General features: G+C 38.5%; 1 protein-coding gene across 1 annotated transcript; it reads right to left on the bottom strand.

Moving 5' to 3' along the window:
• Positions 1–2,191: 2,191 nt before the first annotated feature.
• On the bottom strand, positions 2,192–19,448 carry rnf4.S (ring finger protein 4 S homeolog; the record flags this gene model as incomplete). The annotated part of the gene is given in 6 exon segments (NM_001095212.1): positions 2,192–2,622; positions 2,933–2,984; positions 4,485–4,629; positions 7,965–7,974; positions 10,658–10,750; positions 19,389–19,448. Coding segments are annotated over 6 exon segments (459 nt in total), but the record flags the coding sequence as incomplete, so codon positions are not given.
• Between the last annotated feature and the right edge of the window lie 214 nt (positions 19,449–19,662).

Below are 19,662 nucleotides of genomic sequence, written 5' to 3'. Positions count from 1 at the left end.
CCTTTGCAAAAGATTCAGACAAATACCGAACCAAATCCTAATTTACATATGCAAATTCGGGATGGGAAGGGGAAAACATTCTTTACTTCCTTGTTATGTGACAAAAAGTCACGAAATTTCCCTCCCACCCCTAATTTTCATATGCTAATTCGGATTCGGTTCCGCCAGGCAGAAGGATTCGGTCGAAACCGAATCCTGATGAAAAAGGCCGAATCCCGAACCAAATCCTGGATTCGGTGCATCCCTACATTTAACCTTTTTTTTAGTTTCGTTTGGAGTGTTTCTCTCCAAAGGAAAAGACTCTGTGAAGGTACCGTCACTCTGGGGAGCTGTGAATTGTGGTTTCTGGCTAGGAATCCCAGTAGGGGACTGGTAGTAGAGAGACACCTTGTGTAGTAGTTAGAGCCCAAGTGTGGCAAGGATTTTGTTTTGTTTTATTTTGTTTCATGCCTGTTTGCTCACAGACTCTGTACATATGAACAATAAATGGATTTTACCCTGTTAAAGAACTGTCTGATCCTTCTCACAGTAGATAAAGTAGATCAAATGTATAAAATTAAAGGGATTCTGATACAATCTGAAAAATCTGGTGTATTTCATCCCCCTGGCCCAGTTTCCTAGAAATGCCATTAAATATATACATTTGTACATATAAGGCCCATGTCTAAGCGTGTTTACAAATGCAACCTCACCGCAGAGCAGCAAATTGTGCAATCCATACACGGCCTGATAAAAGCTGCCGAAAGATCGTCAGCCAGATTTCGATCGGGCAGGGTTAGAAATCCATGCCATGGAAAGTTTGAAGAAAGAAGAAGCCGGAAGAGGATCGCTCCGTGGTGCTCACTGGAAGAACCCCGGGCCGGAGCACTGAACCGGGGTTTCAGGTAAATAAATACTTTCACGTGGGGGTGCCTAACATTTGGCACCCCCAAGTGGAAGATGACTTTACTTCTCCTTTAATATGCAGAAACCAATGCAGTAAGCTATAGGATTGTGCCAATGGCATGTCTAATATGCCAGATATTTCTTAAGTAGATATGATCTAGAAGAACGGAAACCACCTGCCACCAGCTTTTATTCATCTACAAAAGAGAAGGCTATTTACCCCCAATTCCTTTCCATTCACTTGAAAGGAATGTACCATGAATCACCTGGCACCCAAAACTATTGCTTTGCACACCCATTTAAATTACAGTAATGGAAAAATTACTACGGGTCAAGTTGTGGCAATCAAACACCACAGGTGCTACTTAAAGGAGAACTAAAGCTTAACTAAAGAAGTAGGTAGAAATGTTGTACATTATGTTTTGTGCTTCTGTACCAGCCCAAGGCAACCCCAGCCCTTTAGCAGTAAAGATCTGTGTCTCCAAAGATGCCCCAGTAGCTCCCCATCTTCTTTTCTGCTGATTCACTGCACATGCTCTGTGCTGCTGTCACTTACTGAGCTTAGGGACCCACTCACAATATACAGTACACATAGAATAGAAATGTCACAATATAAGGCTGATTAGTAATTAATACAGATAATTATTACATGGCAGCACAGAAACCAGAGCAATTAGCATCAGAATTGAATAATCAGCAAACCTGTAGCATCAGCTTATATTACAGCCAGGGAAGCTCATTTTCTGCTGGATAATTAGTGACGAGCCCTAAGCTTAGCTTCTCAACAGCCAATCAGAGCCCACTGAGCATGTGAGTGTCACAGACACTTTCCAAGATGGTGACCCCCTGTGACAAGTTTGAAGTCCTGGATCATTGCTGCTATTGACAAGCTGAAACTTTAGCCTCGTGCAATAAGTTCAGTATATAAAATATGGCATTTTTAGCCACATTCATTTTTAGAGTTCAGTTGTCCTTTAAAAAAGTGGATATACAAACTGTATGAACACATGCATACTATTTCAATAAAATCCAATTTAGCAAAAAAAAAAGAATAGATATAGTATAATTTAAAAGAGTTTAAACGAGGGATTGCAGTCGGATGAGTGCCACATGCAACCCACAAAAGCAGTTTGAAGTGCTTCATAAAATGTACCACCTTCGTTAACTGCAGAAAATAAACTCAGTGGTACAGTCTATTGCACTTTTACATGGAACCTACCTAGGACTTCAGCAAACCATAAAAAACATTGACTGGTGAGGAAAAAGCACAGAAAGAAACTATAGAATTGCTGCATACAGCCCTCAATATATTCAACTAGCATTTATTTAGCCATGTTATTAAATATTGTAGAAACGAGTTACATTTATTCCCTTGTTTTATAATAAAAAAAAATATATAAATTAATCTTTTTAAACTCTCCACTCCCAAAAAACACATCCAGGAGGTGGGAACCAGTCCACTTCTTCTTTCAGCAATATTGTGTTCAACATTAGCCGGTTCACTTAATTACCGGTGATGCGCGTGGGAATTGAAGTGTAAAAAAAAAAAAGTGTGTAGCGAAGTATTCCAGAAATACTGCATGTATTTCATACGTATATAGGGTGATATTGTTTGTTATTAAGTTTTTTCCTGCAAGTCGGGCATGAAAGAGCATTTTTAAGAGCGTCTCGGAGGCACTGGCTGCAGAAGATATGGCCACATTTGGTTGACACAATCAGGCGCCTACTCTGTACAATCTGTATGGAAAAGAAAAGAACATATTAACAAGAGAACAGATTGACTATATTCCCTCTGTGGTGTATACTTTTGTTTTTCATGATATTAGCAGTTTTACACTCCTAATATCATGAATTTGCAAGAGGAGTACTCCCTCCTGTTCTGTTCAGCTGCACAGACAATTAAGGCACTGACGTAGGAAGCACAACCCAAAGCTTCCGTGCTTGGCTGTATTCTTCCCGTCATAATAAGCAATTGAACTGAGCAGAGAAACCTCAGGAAACACTGACTGCATGAGCAATTTATCCTGGAAATAAAAATAGTGCTTACCTCTGAATAGCTATCCATGCAAATCGGACAACTCACTTTTCCCGAAGAAGATCTGTGTAGGGAATAAAATAGAAATAAGCAACAACTCTGCTTTATGTAGCAAGTCAAAAGTAAAAATCAACATTAGTAACTGCCCTGGAATAATGAGAAAGAGAGACAATACAAACATGGCAGAAAGACAGATTATAAGTAAAATTTAAACATATCGAATATTCAAGAAAGAAATTACCTTTAAATTGTTAATATGGAATGAAGTTTTGTTTTGTAGCACAAAGAGCAAAGAGACACAGCACTGGATTTTTTTCTGATGGGGATGTGCATTTCTTTCCTACTGATTTTAAAGGGATTCTGTCGTGATTTTTATGATGTCGTTTTTTATTTCTAAATGACACTGTTTACACTGCAAATAATTCACTCTACAATATAAAATATAATTTCTGAACCAGCAAGTGTATTTTTTTTGTAGTTGTAATATTGGTGTGTAGGCTCCATCTCAGGTCATTTTGTCTGATCATGCGCTTTAAAGGATAAGTAAACCTAAAAAATAAGTGAATATAAAATTGACTAGGGTGCTATACGAAGCACTTTTGCAATGTACATTCATTAATTATTCTTTTTAATTCCAAGATATTAAAGGGATACATGTACCGTTAACATGAGAACATTTTATAACAGCGCCACCTGCTGGTCATTTTGCAACCAGTCTGACCAGCAAGTAGTCAAGAAAGTTGACAGGAGAAAGAAAGAGGCTGCTCTGATGTTCTTCTGCTTAGGAGAAAAAATTAGAAACCTTTCTCACATCTTTCCCAAGCAGAAGAACATCAGAGCAGCCTCTTTCTTTCTCCTGACAACTTCCTTGACTACTAGGAATTTAAAAAGAATAAATAATGAATGTACATTGCAAAAGTGCTTCTTATAGCACCCTCATCAATTTTACATTCACTTATTTTTAAGGTTAACTTATCCTTTCAGAAAGAGCCAACACTTTAGGATGGAACTGCTTTCTGGCAGGCTGTTGTTTCTCCTACTCAATGTAACTGAATGTGTTGCAGTGGGACCTGGATTTTACTATTGAGTGTTGTTCTTAGATCTACCAGGCAGCTGTTATCTTGTGTTAGGGAGCTGCTATCTGGTTACCTTCCCATTGTTCTGTTGTTAGGTCGCTGGGGGGGGGTGATATAACTCCAACTTGCAGTACAGCAGTAAAGAGTTACTGAAGTTTATCAGAGCACAAGTCACATGACTGGGGGCAGCTGGGAAACTGGCAATATGTCTAGCCCTATGTCAGATTTCAAAATTAAATATAAAAAAATATGTTTGCTCTTTTGAGAAATGGATTTCAGTTCAGAATTCTGCTGGAGCAGCACTATTAACTGATGCATTTTGAAAAAAACCATGATAGTATCTCTTTAGAGACATTCAGGAGATGAAGGAACCTTACACAAATGGACAAGACAGAAATAAATAAATAAAATACAAAACTTGCTATTATGTTTGTTGTTGACATTGGAAAGCATGTTTGTACTACTTGGGGAAACCCACTGCTACCTACCTTGAACTACCATAGCCTGGTGAGGAAATATCTTTATTTGTTGCAAATAGCTCAGTGTCTCTTGAGCCTTCATCATCGCTACTTAATACACAGCTGGACGTTTGATGTGACGTTCTGGATACGGTCCTTCTTTGCCTGGGGGTATCTTGTACAACAACAACAAAATATTTAGTGCATGTACGTACATAGAAATGCCACTACTACCCAATAATGCCCATTTTTATTGCCAGTGACTTCAGTACAATCCTTACTGCATACATAGGCACATTTTACGCAGCAGTGACCAGTTCATGCAACTGAAGTCAGTGACAACAAGCACATGTGGGGTTTAAGAGAATACGGCAGGTATGATATTAGCCTAAGGGGCAAATTTACTTAAAGGGATACTGTCATCGGAAATTTTTTTTTCCCCAAAATGAATCAGTTAATAGTGTTGCTCCAGCAGAATTCTGCACTGAAATCCATTTCTTTAAAAAGCAAACAGATTTTTTTTATATTCAATTTTGAAATCCGATATGGGGCTAGACATTTTGTCGATATCCCAGCTGCCCCTGGTCATGTGACTTGTGCCTGCACTTTAGGAGAGAAATGCTTTCTGGCAGGCTGCTGTTTTTCCTTCTCAATGTAACTGAATGTGTCTCAGTGGGACATGGGTTTTTACTATTGAGTGCTGTTCTTAGATCTACCAGGCAGCTGTTATCTTGTGTTAGGGAGCTGCTATCTGGTTACCTTCCCATTGTTCTTTTGTTTGGCTGCTGGGGGGGAAAATGAGGGGGGTGATATCACTCCAACTTGCAGTACAGCAGTAAAGAGTGATTGAAGTTTATCAGAGTACAAGTCACATGACCAGGGGCAGCTGGGAAATTGACAATATGTCTAGCCCCATGTCAGATTTCAAAATTGAATATAAAAAAATCTGTTTGCTCTTTTGAGAAACGGATTTCAGTGCAGAATTCTGCTGGAGCAGCACTATTAACTGTTTCATTTTGAAAATTTTTTTTTTTCCCATGACAGTATCCCTTTAAGGTCGAATATCGAGGGTTAATTAACCCTCGATATTCAACTGTCGAAGTTAAATCCTTCGACTTCGAATATTGAAGTCGAAGGATTTAACGCTATTCGAAAAATCGTTCGAACGAACGATTAAATCCTTTAAATCGTTCGATTCGAAGGATTTTAATCCATCGATTGAACGATTTTTGTTCAAAAAAAAAAAAAAAAAAAAAATGTTTAAGAAGCCTATGGGGACCTTCCCCATAGGCTAACATGCACTTCGGTAGCTTTTAGGTGGCGAACTAGGGGGTCGAAGTTTTTTCTTAAAGAGACAGTACTTCGACTATCGAATGGTCGAATAGTCAAATGATTTTTAGTTCGAATCGTTTGATTCGAAGTCGAAGTAGCCCATTCGATGGTCGAAGCAGCCATAAAAACCATACGAAATTCAACGTTTTTTTCCTCTATTCCTTCACTCGAGCTAAGTAAATGGGCCCCTAAGAGGGAAATATTATTGCATTAACAAAAAGCCTCCAAAAAATGGTCTTCCTACCAATAATCCTATATTTGTTCAGAGTATTGCCCATTCCTATTATAAGGACAGATTTACAGAAACTGGAATCATATATCTCAAAGTTTATTTGGAATAACAAAACTTCCCTGGTACGACTTAATACATTACAAAGACCCATATCGGAAGGTGGCCTAGGGTTTCCGAATCTCTGGAAATACTATATAGCAGCACAGTTAGTCCACCTTCCCATCATGCACGCCCAAGAAAGTGCCCCTTTGTGGCTGTCCCTAGAAAACTGATGTACGACACCATATACAGCAGACTCCTTGCTCTGGACAAAGGTAAAACATAGACCAACAATAGTTAGCCGCACCTTGCAACACATGTTGAGAGTCTGGGATGCCAACGCGCATCTTTACTCATTATACTCTACCCACACCCCAGCAAGGCCATTTTTCTATAATCCTCAATTCATCCCAGGGCTCCAAAGCCCCTTATTCCAGTGGTGGAAAGATCACAACCTTATGAGGGCGAGAGACTTACTTATGGTCAGGGGACCTGCTACCATAGACTACCTACAAGACGGATGTGGAGTAAACTATGGGATCATTTAAGGAGAAGCTCTAATAATACAATATTGCTTGAATCCGGATACAAGGTTCTCTTTCGTTGGTACCTTACACCCAATAGACTAACACTTATGTACCCAAACCTCAATAATGCCTGCTTCAGAGGGTGCAACACTCCAGGAAACATGACTCACATATGTTGGAACTGGCCCTGAGCGTCCAGGTATTAGATTCAGGTGTATCATTTGATATTTGGAGTACTAAATGTGAACTTACATAAAAACCCCTATGAAGCATTAATGGGAGCACCACCACAAAATGTAACAGGGGCACAGAAAAAGTGAATTAATCATTTTTGGTGGCCAGACAGGTCCTAGCAAGATCCTGGAAATCTCCATATATATATATATATAAACTACAATTTGCTTAAACCCAAAATAGACTGGATATTCGTCAATGAAAAATTGCGCAGCATCAGACAAATATCCCACATTTTTAAAGGTATGGCAACCTTGGATAGAATATAGGTATAGAGGGACCCTCCCTTTACACTTGCTGACACTCTAACTACCCGGAAATGAAACCGAGAGCTTTTTATAATCGGACAATGAATAGAGGCAAATAAATAGTGAGGCAATCCACTTTCTATTCACTAGGGATGCACCGAATCCACTATTTTGGATTCGGCCGAACCCCCGAATCCTTCGCAAAAGATTTGGCCGAATACCGAACCGATTCCTAATTTGGTGGGAAGGGGAAAACATTTTTTACTTCCTTGTTTTGTGACAAAAAGTCACGCAATTTCCCTCCCCACCCCTAATTTGCATATGCAAATTAGGATTCGGATTTGGTTCGGCCTGGCAGAAGGATTCGGCCAAATCCGAATCCTGCCGAAAAAGGCCGAACCGAATCCTGGATTCGGTGCATCCCTACTATTCACAGTATATTATTTTGTTGTTTCTGTTTGCTTTTCTTTTGTATTAATCTTTTGTTTACTATATTTTCTATTTTTCGCCATTAACATGCTTATACATTTGTTGGAACTGAACTAAGTAACATCACCGGAACAGACAATAGAGGATGTTGATATTTGCATAGAATACTGTTATATATATATATATATACTGTCTTGAGATGGATAAATGGAAATAATACCAAAATCATTTTATGAATACAACATACGATACTGCAATTGTTACTGAAAAATAATAAAAACATATTGAAACAAAAAAAAAAGCCCCAAACTATTGTAATAACTTCATTATACTATCAGCACAAAATGAGGAGTGAACACGGATAGGTTGAGAGGTCAAGAAAGAGAGGGAGTTAGGTTCTTTTTTAAAACATTTCCCCTCTTCTTTAACAGAACAATCAGTTGTTATTGGACAAAATAGTGCTGCTTACCTTCAACAATCTTGGGTTGTGCAAATAAAAAAAAAAAAAGAAAGCCATTAATATTACATTGTTGTTATTAGGAAAATACTACGGTAAATACAGACACAAATCTGATCTGTCAAGGAGCAATAATACAATAAAAAATGTTAATACACTGTACAGGTATTATATCTGTTTTTGGAATGCTCGGGACCTGGGGTTTTTTCCAGATAAAGGATCATTCTGTAATTTGGATCACCATATCTTAAGTCTGCTAAAAATCAATTAAACATCAAATAAACCCAATAGAATTGCTTTGCCACCAAAATTACAAAAAAAAAAACAGCACAAGGCACTGTTTTATTATTAAAAAGAAAAGGTAAATCGGTTTTAAAAATTAGAACGATTTGCTTGAAATGAAATATATCAGATATGGCCTTCCCATTATTCGGAACTTTCAAATAATGGATTTCCAGAAACAGATCTGGATCTCGGATGTTAATTGTACAGGTATGGGACTTGTTATCCAGAATGCTCAGGCCCATGGGTTTTCCGGCTAATGGATCTTTCCATAATTTGGATCTACACACCTTAAGTCTACTAGAAAATCATGTAAACATTAAATAAACCCAATAGGCTGGTTTTGCTTCCAATAAGGATTAATTATATCTTAGTTGGGATCAAGTACAAGGTACTGTTTTATTATTACAGAGAAAAAGGAAATATTTTTTAAAAAAATTTGGGTTATTTAGATAAAATGTAGTCTATGGGAGACGCCTTTCCATAATTCGGAGCTTTCAGGATATTGGGTTTCCGGATAACGGATCCAACACCTGTATCAGAAAACTTCACTGGTCTGGGGTACTTCTGAGTAAGAACCATGTCACAATCTTTTTTCTATCTTCTCTGAACCTTTGCATTGGCCAAGAAGCAGAAGAAAATGATCACTATGGGGCAGATTTCGAAATTCGAAATTTTCAAGCTTTTTTATGGTCAAAACTTGCAAATTCGACTAGAGAGTTAGTCAAATTCAATTAGAGTTTTTCAAAAAATTTGAATTTGATTTTCGAGATTGATCATACTCTGGCCCTTCAAAGGGGTGGTTCACCTTTAAGGTAACTTTTATTATGTTATAGAACAGATAATTCTAAGCAACTTTTCAATTGGTTTTCATTATTTTTTTTTATAGTATTATAGTTATTTGCCTTTTTCTTCTAACTCTTTGCAACTTTCAAATGGGTGTCGCTGTCTCCTTCTAAAAAACAAATGCTCTGTAAGGCTACAAATTGTTACTTATAACTACTGAACCTTCTATTCAGACTCTCTCCTATTCATATTCCAGTCTCTTATTCAAATCAGTGCATGATTGCTAGTTACCAGATTGCTTAAAATGCAAATTAAAGAGCTGCTGAATAAAAAGCTAAATAACTCAAAAACCTTCAATAAAAAATGAAAACCAATTGCAAATTGTCTCAGAATATCAGTCTCTGCATCATACTAAAAGTTCTCAAAGGTGAAAAACTCGAATTCGACTATTCGCCACCTAAACCCTGCCGAATTGCTGATTAATGGAGAAGAAAAGGTTAAAATTAAGTAAGCTTTATCAGAAAGGTCTATATAAATACACCAGTAAACCCTCAAAGTAGTGTTGCTCTGACTCCTCTGTCAAAAGAAACACCACATTTCTTTCCTTCTATTGTGTACTCATGGGCTTCTGTATCAGACTTCCTGTTTTCAGCTTAAACCTCCAGGGCAGGGCTTGAGCATGCTCAGTTTGCTCCTCTCCCCTCCCTCCCTGCTGTAATCTGAGCCCAGAGCTATGAGTGAGCGGGGAGAGACTCAGGCAGGAAGGAATGTCACAGCAAGCTAATATGGCAGCTGCTATCTAAACAAACAGAGAGCTTCTAGAGCTTTTTACTCTGCAGAATAATTATAGCATTCTAGCTTGCACTATTGCAGCTAATATATTGACAATAAAATGCCTCTCTAGCTTTCCTTCTCCTTTAAGTCAATGGGAGAGGTCCAGGGATCAATTCTGAGTTGTTTACAGCCTTACTGACATTCGAGTTTTTTTCAGAGTAAAAACTCGAATCAAGATTTTAAAACTCAAATCAAATTCCTTTTGAGTTTACGGGTCCATACAATTCATCCGAGTAGGATAAATTCGATTTTTTTAATAAATTTTGATTGGTCGAATTTTGAGTTTACGGGAGTTTTAAAAAACTCACATGAATTCGAAATTCGACCTTTGATGAATGTGCTTCCCTGTGTTGCTTGCTCAGAAGTACCATGGACTGGCTCAGTTTTCTGCTAACAGGAGCACCAGTGCAGGGTATCAGGAAAGTGATCAGTTCCCACTGAGACTGATCAGTTATACTGAGTAGGAGAAAAAACAGCCCGTCGGAAAGTAGTTCCATCTTAAAGTGCTTGCACAGGTAACATGACTGGGGGCAGCTGGGAAACTGACAATATGTCTAGCCCCATGTCAGATTTCAAAATTAAATATAAAAAAAATCTGTTTGCTCTTTTGAAAAATGGATTTCAGTGCAGAATTCTGCTGGAGTAGCAATATTAACTGATATGTTTTGACATGTTTTCCCATGACAGTATCCCTTTAACATTTGGCACCCCCCAGCTATTTAACCTTTCCTGCTCCCTAATCGATTTTAGATTAAAGTGTTTAATTACACAAACAAATGAAATGCAACGCACACAATACTTACAACAACAGAGTCATTGATGCTCAAGTCATTGTTCGTCAAATCGACAACCACTGGTTCCGTGGATTCGCATGTAAGATCCACAACTTCTTCCCCTGCAAAAACATAAGCACCGTCATAACTGGGCAAAAAATACATGATATTAATAATATTTCTCAGCCATTTCTGTACAAGCTGGAATATATGAAATAGCAACAAACAGCTATAAAGAAATCGGTCAACCAGCTAAAACTGCTACTGATCATCTGAAATCTCAGTACAGCGTTGCCCGTAAAAATACGAAGGATGTATAAACAATATAAATTGATGCTTTTTATGCGCAGTATGTTAATTCAGCCGCAGCAGGCAGTTTTAGTTTAGTGCACACACTTAGAAAATATTTCTGCATAATGGGTTTGTTTCCAGCATAGATGCACCAGCAGACAAACAGCCAATTACCATTCTGCAGATATATCACAAGCAACGAAACCCACAGTTCACATATTAATCGTTTGAGTAGGAACAGCGATAATGTTTTTTTTCTACTTAAATCAGTATCTGTCTGCCCTTTGCTATGCTCTGCACTGCTGGTCAAGACTAGTGATGAGCGAATCTGTCCCGTTTAGTTTTGCGGTATATTTTGCGAAACTGCAAAAAAGATTTGCGAAATGGTGAGATTTTGAGAAACTTGTTGGCCAATGGGCGTTTTTACGTGCAACTATTTATACATGCGGCAATTTTTCGCATTCCAAATGCATTTAAGTCAATGGGCGTTTTTTCTTATGGCAACTTTTTTATCCAAATGCATTTCAATACCCGTTTTTTCTTAAGGTGACTTTTTTTTTTCTCCAAATGCATTAAAGTCAATGGGCGTTTTTCTTATGGCGTCTTTTTTTGTCCTAATGCATTAAAGTCAATGGGCGTTTTTCTTATGGCGTCTTTTTTTGTCCTAATGCATTAAAGTCAATGGGCGTTTTTCTTATGGCGTCTTTTTTTGTCCTAATGCATTAAAGTCAATGGGCGTTTTTCTTATGGCGTCTTTTTTTGTCCTAATGCATTAAAGTCAATGGGCGTTTTTCTTATGGCGTCTTTTTTTGTCCTAATGCATTAAAGTCAATGGGCGTTTTTTCTTATGGCGTCTTTTTTTGTCCTAATGCATTAAAGTCAATGGGCGTTTTTTCTTATGGTGACTTTTTCTCCAAATGCATTAACGTCTATGGGGCAGATTCACTAAGATCCGAAGCTGCGCAGGCGATAGCTTCGCCACACTCCGCCGCACTTCGCCAGCGCTACGCAAATTCACTATGCGAAGTTGCGCTAGCGTTAATTCGTCAAGCATAACGAAGTTACGCTAGCGATGCCAAATTTGCATATGGCACTAAGTTAAAGTACAATGGAAGTATGTGTAGCAGCAAATACATTACACTACACAAGCCTGGGAAAGCTTCATAAAATAAAATAGAGTTGTTATTTTGCCCTATACATGTGCCCACTGTATAGTTTCGGTGCCATATGTTAGGAAATGTAGGGGGGAAGGAGGGTACCCCCAAAAAAAATTTATGATTTTTTTTCAGCCTATCACCCTTAAAAAGGTAAAGACGCCAGCGTTTCTTTTTGGGACTTTTTTTCAACTTTTTTTTTTTTTAAAACTCCAATCTACTCTATTGCACTTCGCCTGCTCTAACCTGGCAAAGTAAACTCTGGCGAAGGAGGTCACGTTCAGAAAAAGACCAATGTTAGTAAATTTGCGTATTTTCTCCCCCTTCGCCAGAGTGCAACTTCGCCAGCGTTAGGGTGTGAAGTTGCGCTAGGCTATCATCATCGCTGGCGAATTTTCGCCAGGGTGACTGATAGTAAATTTGCGAAGTTGAGAAATGACTTCACGCTGGCGAAAGTCACTTCACCCTTTAGTGAATCTGCCCCAATGTGTGTGCTTTCTTATGGGCGTTTTTTCGGAGCAACTTTCTCTGCGGCAAATTTTCACCACAGTTTCGCTAAAAGAATTCGCACATGGTGAAATTCAGAATTTCGCTGCGAATCCATGGCTGGCCAATACATTCACTCATCACTAGTCAAGACTGCCAAGATTCCAATTCCCACAATGATTTGCCTTACTCGTCCTTAGTTTATCTGTCGACTTGGTCAATAGCAGATTTGGGCTAATTGACAAACTTTGAGACTCACACTAGCTAATGACGTCGCGTGCGCCACTCAGCTCATTGCTACATCTCGTCTTCTCTACTACTACTAACACCTGCGTATGTCCGAGCACGCAAGGCCTCACCCCACCTATCTGCGCTCAGCTGTCGCTTCTCACACTCCACACCTCCTTCGTACCCCTCGCAACTTCCACGTCACTTACCGCCTAAACATTCTACTGACTAAGCAATCAACTGACTAATCATGACTACTCCATCTCTGATCGACGCTACTCAGCACCGCAGACTCATGAGCTCCTACGAAGTTGTTTCTACCGTTCGTCCTGAAAATCTAATCCGTAGACGCCCTGTCATCATCCGACTGGATAACGAAACATGTCGCCACGTCTCGTGACTCATAGAGTCAGATAACTTGAATGCACATAGTTCAGAATCTACGTCTTACCTATCAATACACCTTTCCTGTGTTCGTTAGTGGCGTTTCGCCACCAGTCTGGATCAGCGCACACTGAGCCACATTAGCATCACATTACTGCGGTATACCCAACCTCCCCCACAGCCAACTCTCTTCACTTTCTACATAGAGACCCCTCCTCCCTATTCTACCTCAGCGCTACGTAAGCTGAGAGTGACTACTGTGATGTCACAGCCCTGATTACACCAGTTATATTCTTCACACTTCATCATCTGTAACGGAGCAATTAAGCCAGGACCACTTCGACATCGCTATGGCTACCCTACGTCCTTTGCACATGCTTTGACACCCTCATATACGACTCACAGCCTCCTCCCCACCTTCCGCACCAGAACACCCGTGCAGCTAGCATTCTGAGCACTTCCCCTAATCACCGCTATCTCAAGTACTACGCCCTCGTCGAGCGCGCGTCGCAACACTGTCTACTCTTCACAGGCGCTTCAGCCGGATTAGCGAGGACGATATAACATTACCTAAATTTAACAACCACCTCGACAACAAAACATACGCTTCAGTTCAATCGACCGCATGCTCCTCTCTGTACCATTCCATTGTCCTCTGCGAACCTGAGCAAGTCCGTCGCGTAGACACCATCCAACGTTCACTCACCTCTACAACACCGACTACTCGACCTGCAGCAACCTCTACTGCCTAGCGAATCAACATTGAGCTCTTCTCCTATCAGCGTGCATTTTCGACGAGACACAGGCGCTCAGCTCGCTTTCACTGCTTTCACTCTTTGAGAGCCTATGCTGCCCGAGTAGTCTCCCTGCGTATGAGGCAAACCACTCGTCTCATCGACCCACGCTACTTGCTCGAAAGCAATGGAGAAAATCATGGCTACTGCACCACGTCACACACACACACGACCTGTCTCTAATACAGCACCCTAAAGGACCCACACAACGTAGGTGATTAGCACTCCAGACATTGTTAGAACAGGGCAGGGTTTACGGGTCACAGGACTATATAGTCCATTGTTATAAGAATGGCTAATTCTAAGCAGCTTTCAAATTGGCTCTTCGATATTTTTTCTATATATGTCTCACTTTTTAATCTAAGTGCTCAATCGGACCTTCGACTCTTCTTAATCCATACTCTTCACTATATGCTTCCCATCTATCGCGTATGGCACTCACTTCGCGAATCTCCCAGAGCGTCACATTAAACCCATATTATCATGAAAATATAACAACCATGCTCGTTCCACATATTTTTTATTTCATCATCTTGCTCATTATTAGCATTTTCACTCTTAACTCCACCATGCCCTCACACACCTCGACTCCTACCACCCATCGCAATTCTACCTACGGCTCTCTTCCCGACGTCCTCACACAGACATACTTCCATGCTAGAATCAATACTGCTGCCTGCTCATGATATCATCATGCATACCTCCTCCTAATCTTGTCATCGTAGTATCTGATCATAACAGTGCTTGGTATTCCACTATCTGACTCACTCGACTACTGGAGCCGCTGAATAAAAAGCTAAATACTCAAAAACCACAAAAAAAAAATTAAATGACAACCAATTGCAAATTGTCTCAGAATATCACTCTTTACATCATGATAAAAGTTCATTTAAAGGTGAAAAACCGCATTTAAGGATTTCACTGTATGATAATGGCACCTGTATCAACAATGATGGGTATGACTTAAAAAAAATCAATTTTAGTCATTAGAAGGGGGTGTCCTCAAACAACTGGTCACATAGCATAAATGGAGGTAATCCAAGGTGATTACATTTATGGTGTAACCTTTTAAAAAAATATTAGACACTGGCATTTATACAACTTAAAGGGACAGCTTACCTTTCTTATAGTATGATGTAGAGAGTGGTATCAAGAGACAATTTGCAATTGGTTTTCATTTTTTATGGTCTTTGAGTTATTTGGCTTTTTATTTAGCAGCTTTCCAGTTTCAGCAGTCTGGTTGCTAAACTCCAAATGACCCTAGCAACCATGCATTGATTTGAATGAAAAACTGGAATATGAATAGAAGAGGGCCTAAATAGAAAGAGGAATAATAAAAAGTAGCAATAACAATAAATATGTAGCCTTATAGCACATTTGTTTTTTTAGATGGGGTCAGTGACCCCCATTTAAAAACTGAAGTGTCAGGAGGAGACAAATATTTCAAAAACTATTTTTAAAAAAACGAAGAACAATTGAAAAATTGCTTAGATTAGTCCATTCTATGAAATAGTAAAAGTTAACTTAAAGATAAAGCACCCCTTTAAAAAGTCACAGAGATTGAATTTTTAACCAAATCAGGAAAACCACTTTTTTATAAAGTCTGGAGCATGAGTATTGTCAGCAATCCCTCTCACGAGTCATGTTGTGACCCCTTATCTGTGTTATTTCATGGCAACATATACTAAGGGGGTACTAAAAAACATTTAGGATTTCTTAAATTCTCAGGTTACTGCTTCATTTGTATACCTCGGCCTACTGCTGACTGGGTTTATTTTCCCATGACAAAAAATAAATAAAAAGGTTGGCAGGTTTTAGGTGCCAACCTTTTTTTTTTTTTAAACAAATCTGCTTAGAGGGGGGAAAACCCCAACGACAGGAAGCTGAGGTATTGGAATTAAGAAACCACACAAGAATTTAGGAACTTGTGTGGTTTTAGTACCTGAATGCTCAAGCCCAAAGGCTGGAGCATTCTTAAAGGAGAACTAAACCCTAAAAATGAATATGGCTAAAATGCCATACTTTATATACTGAGCTTACTGCACCAGCCTAAAGTTTGAGCTTGTCAATAGCAGCAATGATCCAGGACTTCAAACTTGTCACAGGGGGTCACCATCTTGGAAAGTGTCTGTGACACTCACATGCTCAGTGGGCTCTGATTGGCTGTTGAGAAGCTAAGCTTAGGGATCGTCACTAATTATCCAGCAGAAAATGAGCTTCCCTGGCTGTAATATAAGCTGATGCTACAAGTTTGCTGATTATTAAATTCTGATGCTAATTGCACTGGTTTTCTTGCTGCCATGTAGTAATTATCTGTATTAATTACTAATCAGCCTTATATTGTGACATTTCTATTCTATGTGTACTGTATATTGTGAGTGGGTCCCTAAGCTCAGTAAGTGACAGCAGCACAGAGCATGTGCAGTGAATCAGCAGAAAAGAAGATGGGGAGCTACTGGGGCATCTTTGGAACCACAGATCTTTACTGCTAAAGGGCTGTGGTTGCCTTGGGCTGGTACAGAAGCACAAAACATCATGTACAACATTTCTACCTACTTCTTTACTTAAGCTTTAGTTATCCTTTAAGACCCATGTCCTATAAGAAATAGGTGAAGAAGTGCCTAAATCCTATCATTTGTGTAAATGGGATCTGCCTGTTATAACTGAAGGCAGGACTTTCAGCCAGAAAATGCACATTCTTCCTAAGATTAGCACATAGATATTGGTCTGTGTCCCCTTTTCTTGAACAGTGAGTTTGCACTAGTTATGTATACTCATGGGCAAGTAGTTCATCCTGCATGGCTACCCCCCCCAATTAAGTGATAGCTACTTTACAATGTGGATGAAGTCTCCAAAAGTTGTGTGCAAATAAGGATACAGTGTGTGCGTATTTACCACAATAAAAATCAGGTGTAAATACTTCTGTGCACCTGTGTGTAGGTAACCCTGGTAGAAAGTTTTACATTTTTCATGTGCGGCAATGCACACAGCTACATAACATAATATAAAGTATCAACTTTTCCATACACCTTATTGCATATGCTCGTGTCTTTTTTTCATTTTAAAATCACTTATGGACAGATTTATCAATAGTTGAAGTGAAAATTCGAATATTCAAATTAGAAATTCAAATTCAAATTTTCGAGTTTTTGTTTTAGTGGAATTCGACTAGGGAATAGTTAAAATTTGATTCTCGTTTTTAGAAAAAATAGAATTTCAAAATTTATCATATACTATATATATATATATATACTATATATATATAAATATATATATATATAAATATATATATATATATATATATATATATATATATATATATATAAAAATATAAATTTAAGAATTAAAATTCGACTATTTGCCACCTTAAACCTGTTGAATTGCTGCTTTAGCCTATGGGGGACTTCCTGGGATCAATCTGGAGTTTGCAGGTCAATCCCATTCACCCGAGTTTGATTGCTTAGGTTTTTTTTCCCAGATTTCAAGTTTATGGGAGTTTATGGGAGTTTTTACAAACTCCTATGAACTTGAAATTTGACCCTTGATAAATCTGCCCCTTAATGTTCATTGGTCGGTGGCTGTTTAGAAAATATGCTTTCATCTCAGTTACCTTGGATAAGCACGATTCTCCTCTACTCGTTTTATTATTCAGAATTATGATCTTCTACTTTTCTATGCAAAGTCACTAAAGTAAAACAAAACCAAAAATCACTTGCTTCCCCCAAAAAAGAAAATATTGAAAAAATTGCCTTTAAAGTAAAGTATCGCCTGTAAATAAGAGCTTCTCAAACACCAATGCCATTTCTGGGTTGCTACCTTAAAGGACCTTTAGAAGATAATCTGAAGCAAATAAAGTTTATTTCTATATTTTATAACCTGCTCCTACAGCCAAACAGGCGGCTCTGACCTCAAGGCCAGAGTAGTAGTGACCAAGGCTTGAGAACAGAATCCATCCAAGTCAGAAGGGGCTGTAGGGGAGAATCTCTTTAAACAGAATTTTATTCTCCCTCAATTGGAACCTGCATAAGTGATTTGTATTTCATTACGCTGCAATATATTCTGTGCTTCCTACATTGTGGCAACAGCTTGGGAAGGTTCTTTCCAGTTTCAGCACAATAATGCACCAAGCACAGTGAGGTGTATACTGTATATAATGGATTTGCAGAGATGAGAGTACAAGAACTTGACTTGCCTACTCAGAGCTCTGACCACAACCTAATGAAATACCTGTGAGATGAAACTAGAACACCAACTGCAAAGCCAGGTCTGATCTCCCAAAAATCAGCGCCCAAACTTACTGATGCTCTTATGGCTGAATGGAAGTAAATCACAGGAACAATGTTCCAAGATCTAGCGGAAAGCCGAGTCGGTGACTTGAGGGGAGGCCACATGGGACATAAGTGTTGCTTTTGAATCTGAGCTGAATGCTAAGGATCAATTACAAACTCACTGAACAGTTATGTCCCATGTGGACCTCCTTCAAGTCACTGACTAACTCAGAGTTAGAGAGCTGAAAAGCAGGAAGTAGTGTTTTGGCTATTATGTTACAGATCTAGTCACTCCAGCCTTTATATATTACATTTTTGGCTAACTATATTAGATACATTTTTTATTTTGCACATACAATCTATTTACCCAGTTTTTATTTGTGCACTGAACTGTTCCTATAAAACCAAATTTGAAAAGCAGAGTTTAAATATATATATATATATATATATATATATATATATATATATATATATATATATATATATATATATATATTTTTTTTTTTTATTATAAAATCAGCATTTGGAGAAACCCTTATTTTTTAAGCGACACTTTTCAGGTGCTAAAATACCTTTTACCTAAAGTGGAATTATTAAAGATGTAAGGAAAGCCGATACCCACAATAAAAACAACAACAAAATCGGAAGTTACCAGAATTGTGCTTGACAGGTGGCAGGAGTGCAGGCACTTTAAAATCAAGTAGCTGTGCCTATAGTCATCCCCCAGTGAGACTCACCACTCAACAAAATGTGTTATGTCTCGGTTAACCATAATAAGGGTGTGAAGTGCAACCAACAGTAATTATGGTAATATTAAAGGGGTTGTTCACTTTTAAATGATCTTTTCCTATGATGTAGAGAGTGACATTTTGAGACAATTTGCAATTGGTTTTAATTTTTTATTATTTGTTAGCTTTTTATTTGGCAACTCTCCAGTTTGCAATTTTAGCAATATGGTTGCTAGAGGCCAAATTACCCTAATAACCATGCATTGATTTGAATAAGAGACTGGAATATGAAGACCAATTGAAAAGCTGCTTAGAACTGGCCATTCTATAACATACTAAAAGTTAATTTGAAGGTGAACCATCCCTTTAAGTGTACCTTGCAGAGCAGTACTGCTGCCTGAGCTGGATCGATCAAGCCTTTTACTTACCGTGCTCATGACTATTCTTGAACACCAAGTTGTATGTACGAGTGATTAGCTGGAAGAATGGAGTTCAGCTCGTTATCTTTTAAAGTTTCCCATGACTTGGGAAATACATAAATCTAAAAAAAATAGGAAGAAAAAAGAAAAATGATGATGCTATTGCTTTATGCACTATACACTCTCAGATCATAGTCCATACCCAAAACAGCAAAAAGGTAATTTAATAAATGGAATACAACTGAAAGAGACACAGGTACAAGTCAGACTTGATTTCATACAA

This window comes from Xenopus laevis, chromosome 1S (genome assembly GCF_017654675.1).
Source record: "Xenopus laevis strain J_2021 chromosome 1S, Xenopus_laevis_v10.1, whole genome shotgun sequence".
Lineage (NCBI taxonomy): Eukaryota > Metazoa > Chordata > Amphibia > Anura > Pipidae > Xenopus > Xenopus laevis.
This window is presented reverse-complemented; position numbering and strand designations above follow the sequence as displayed.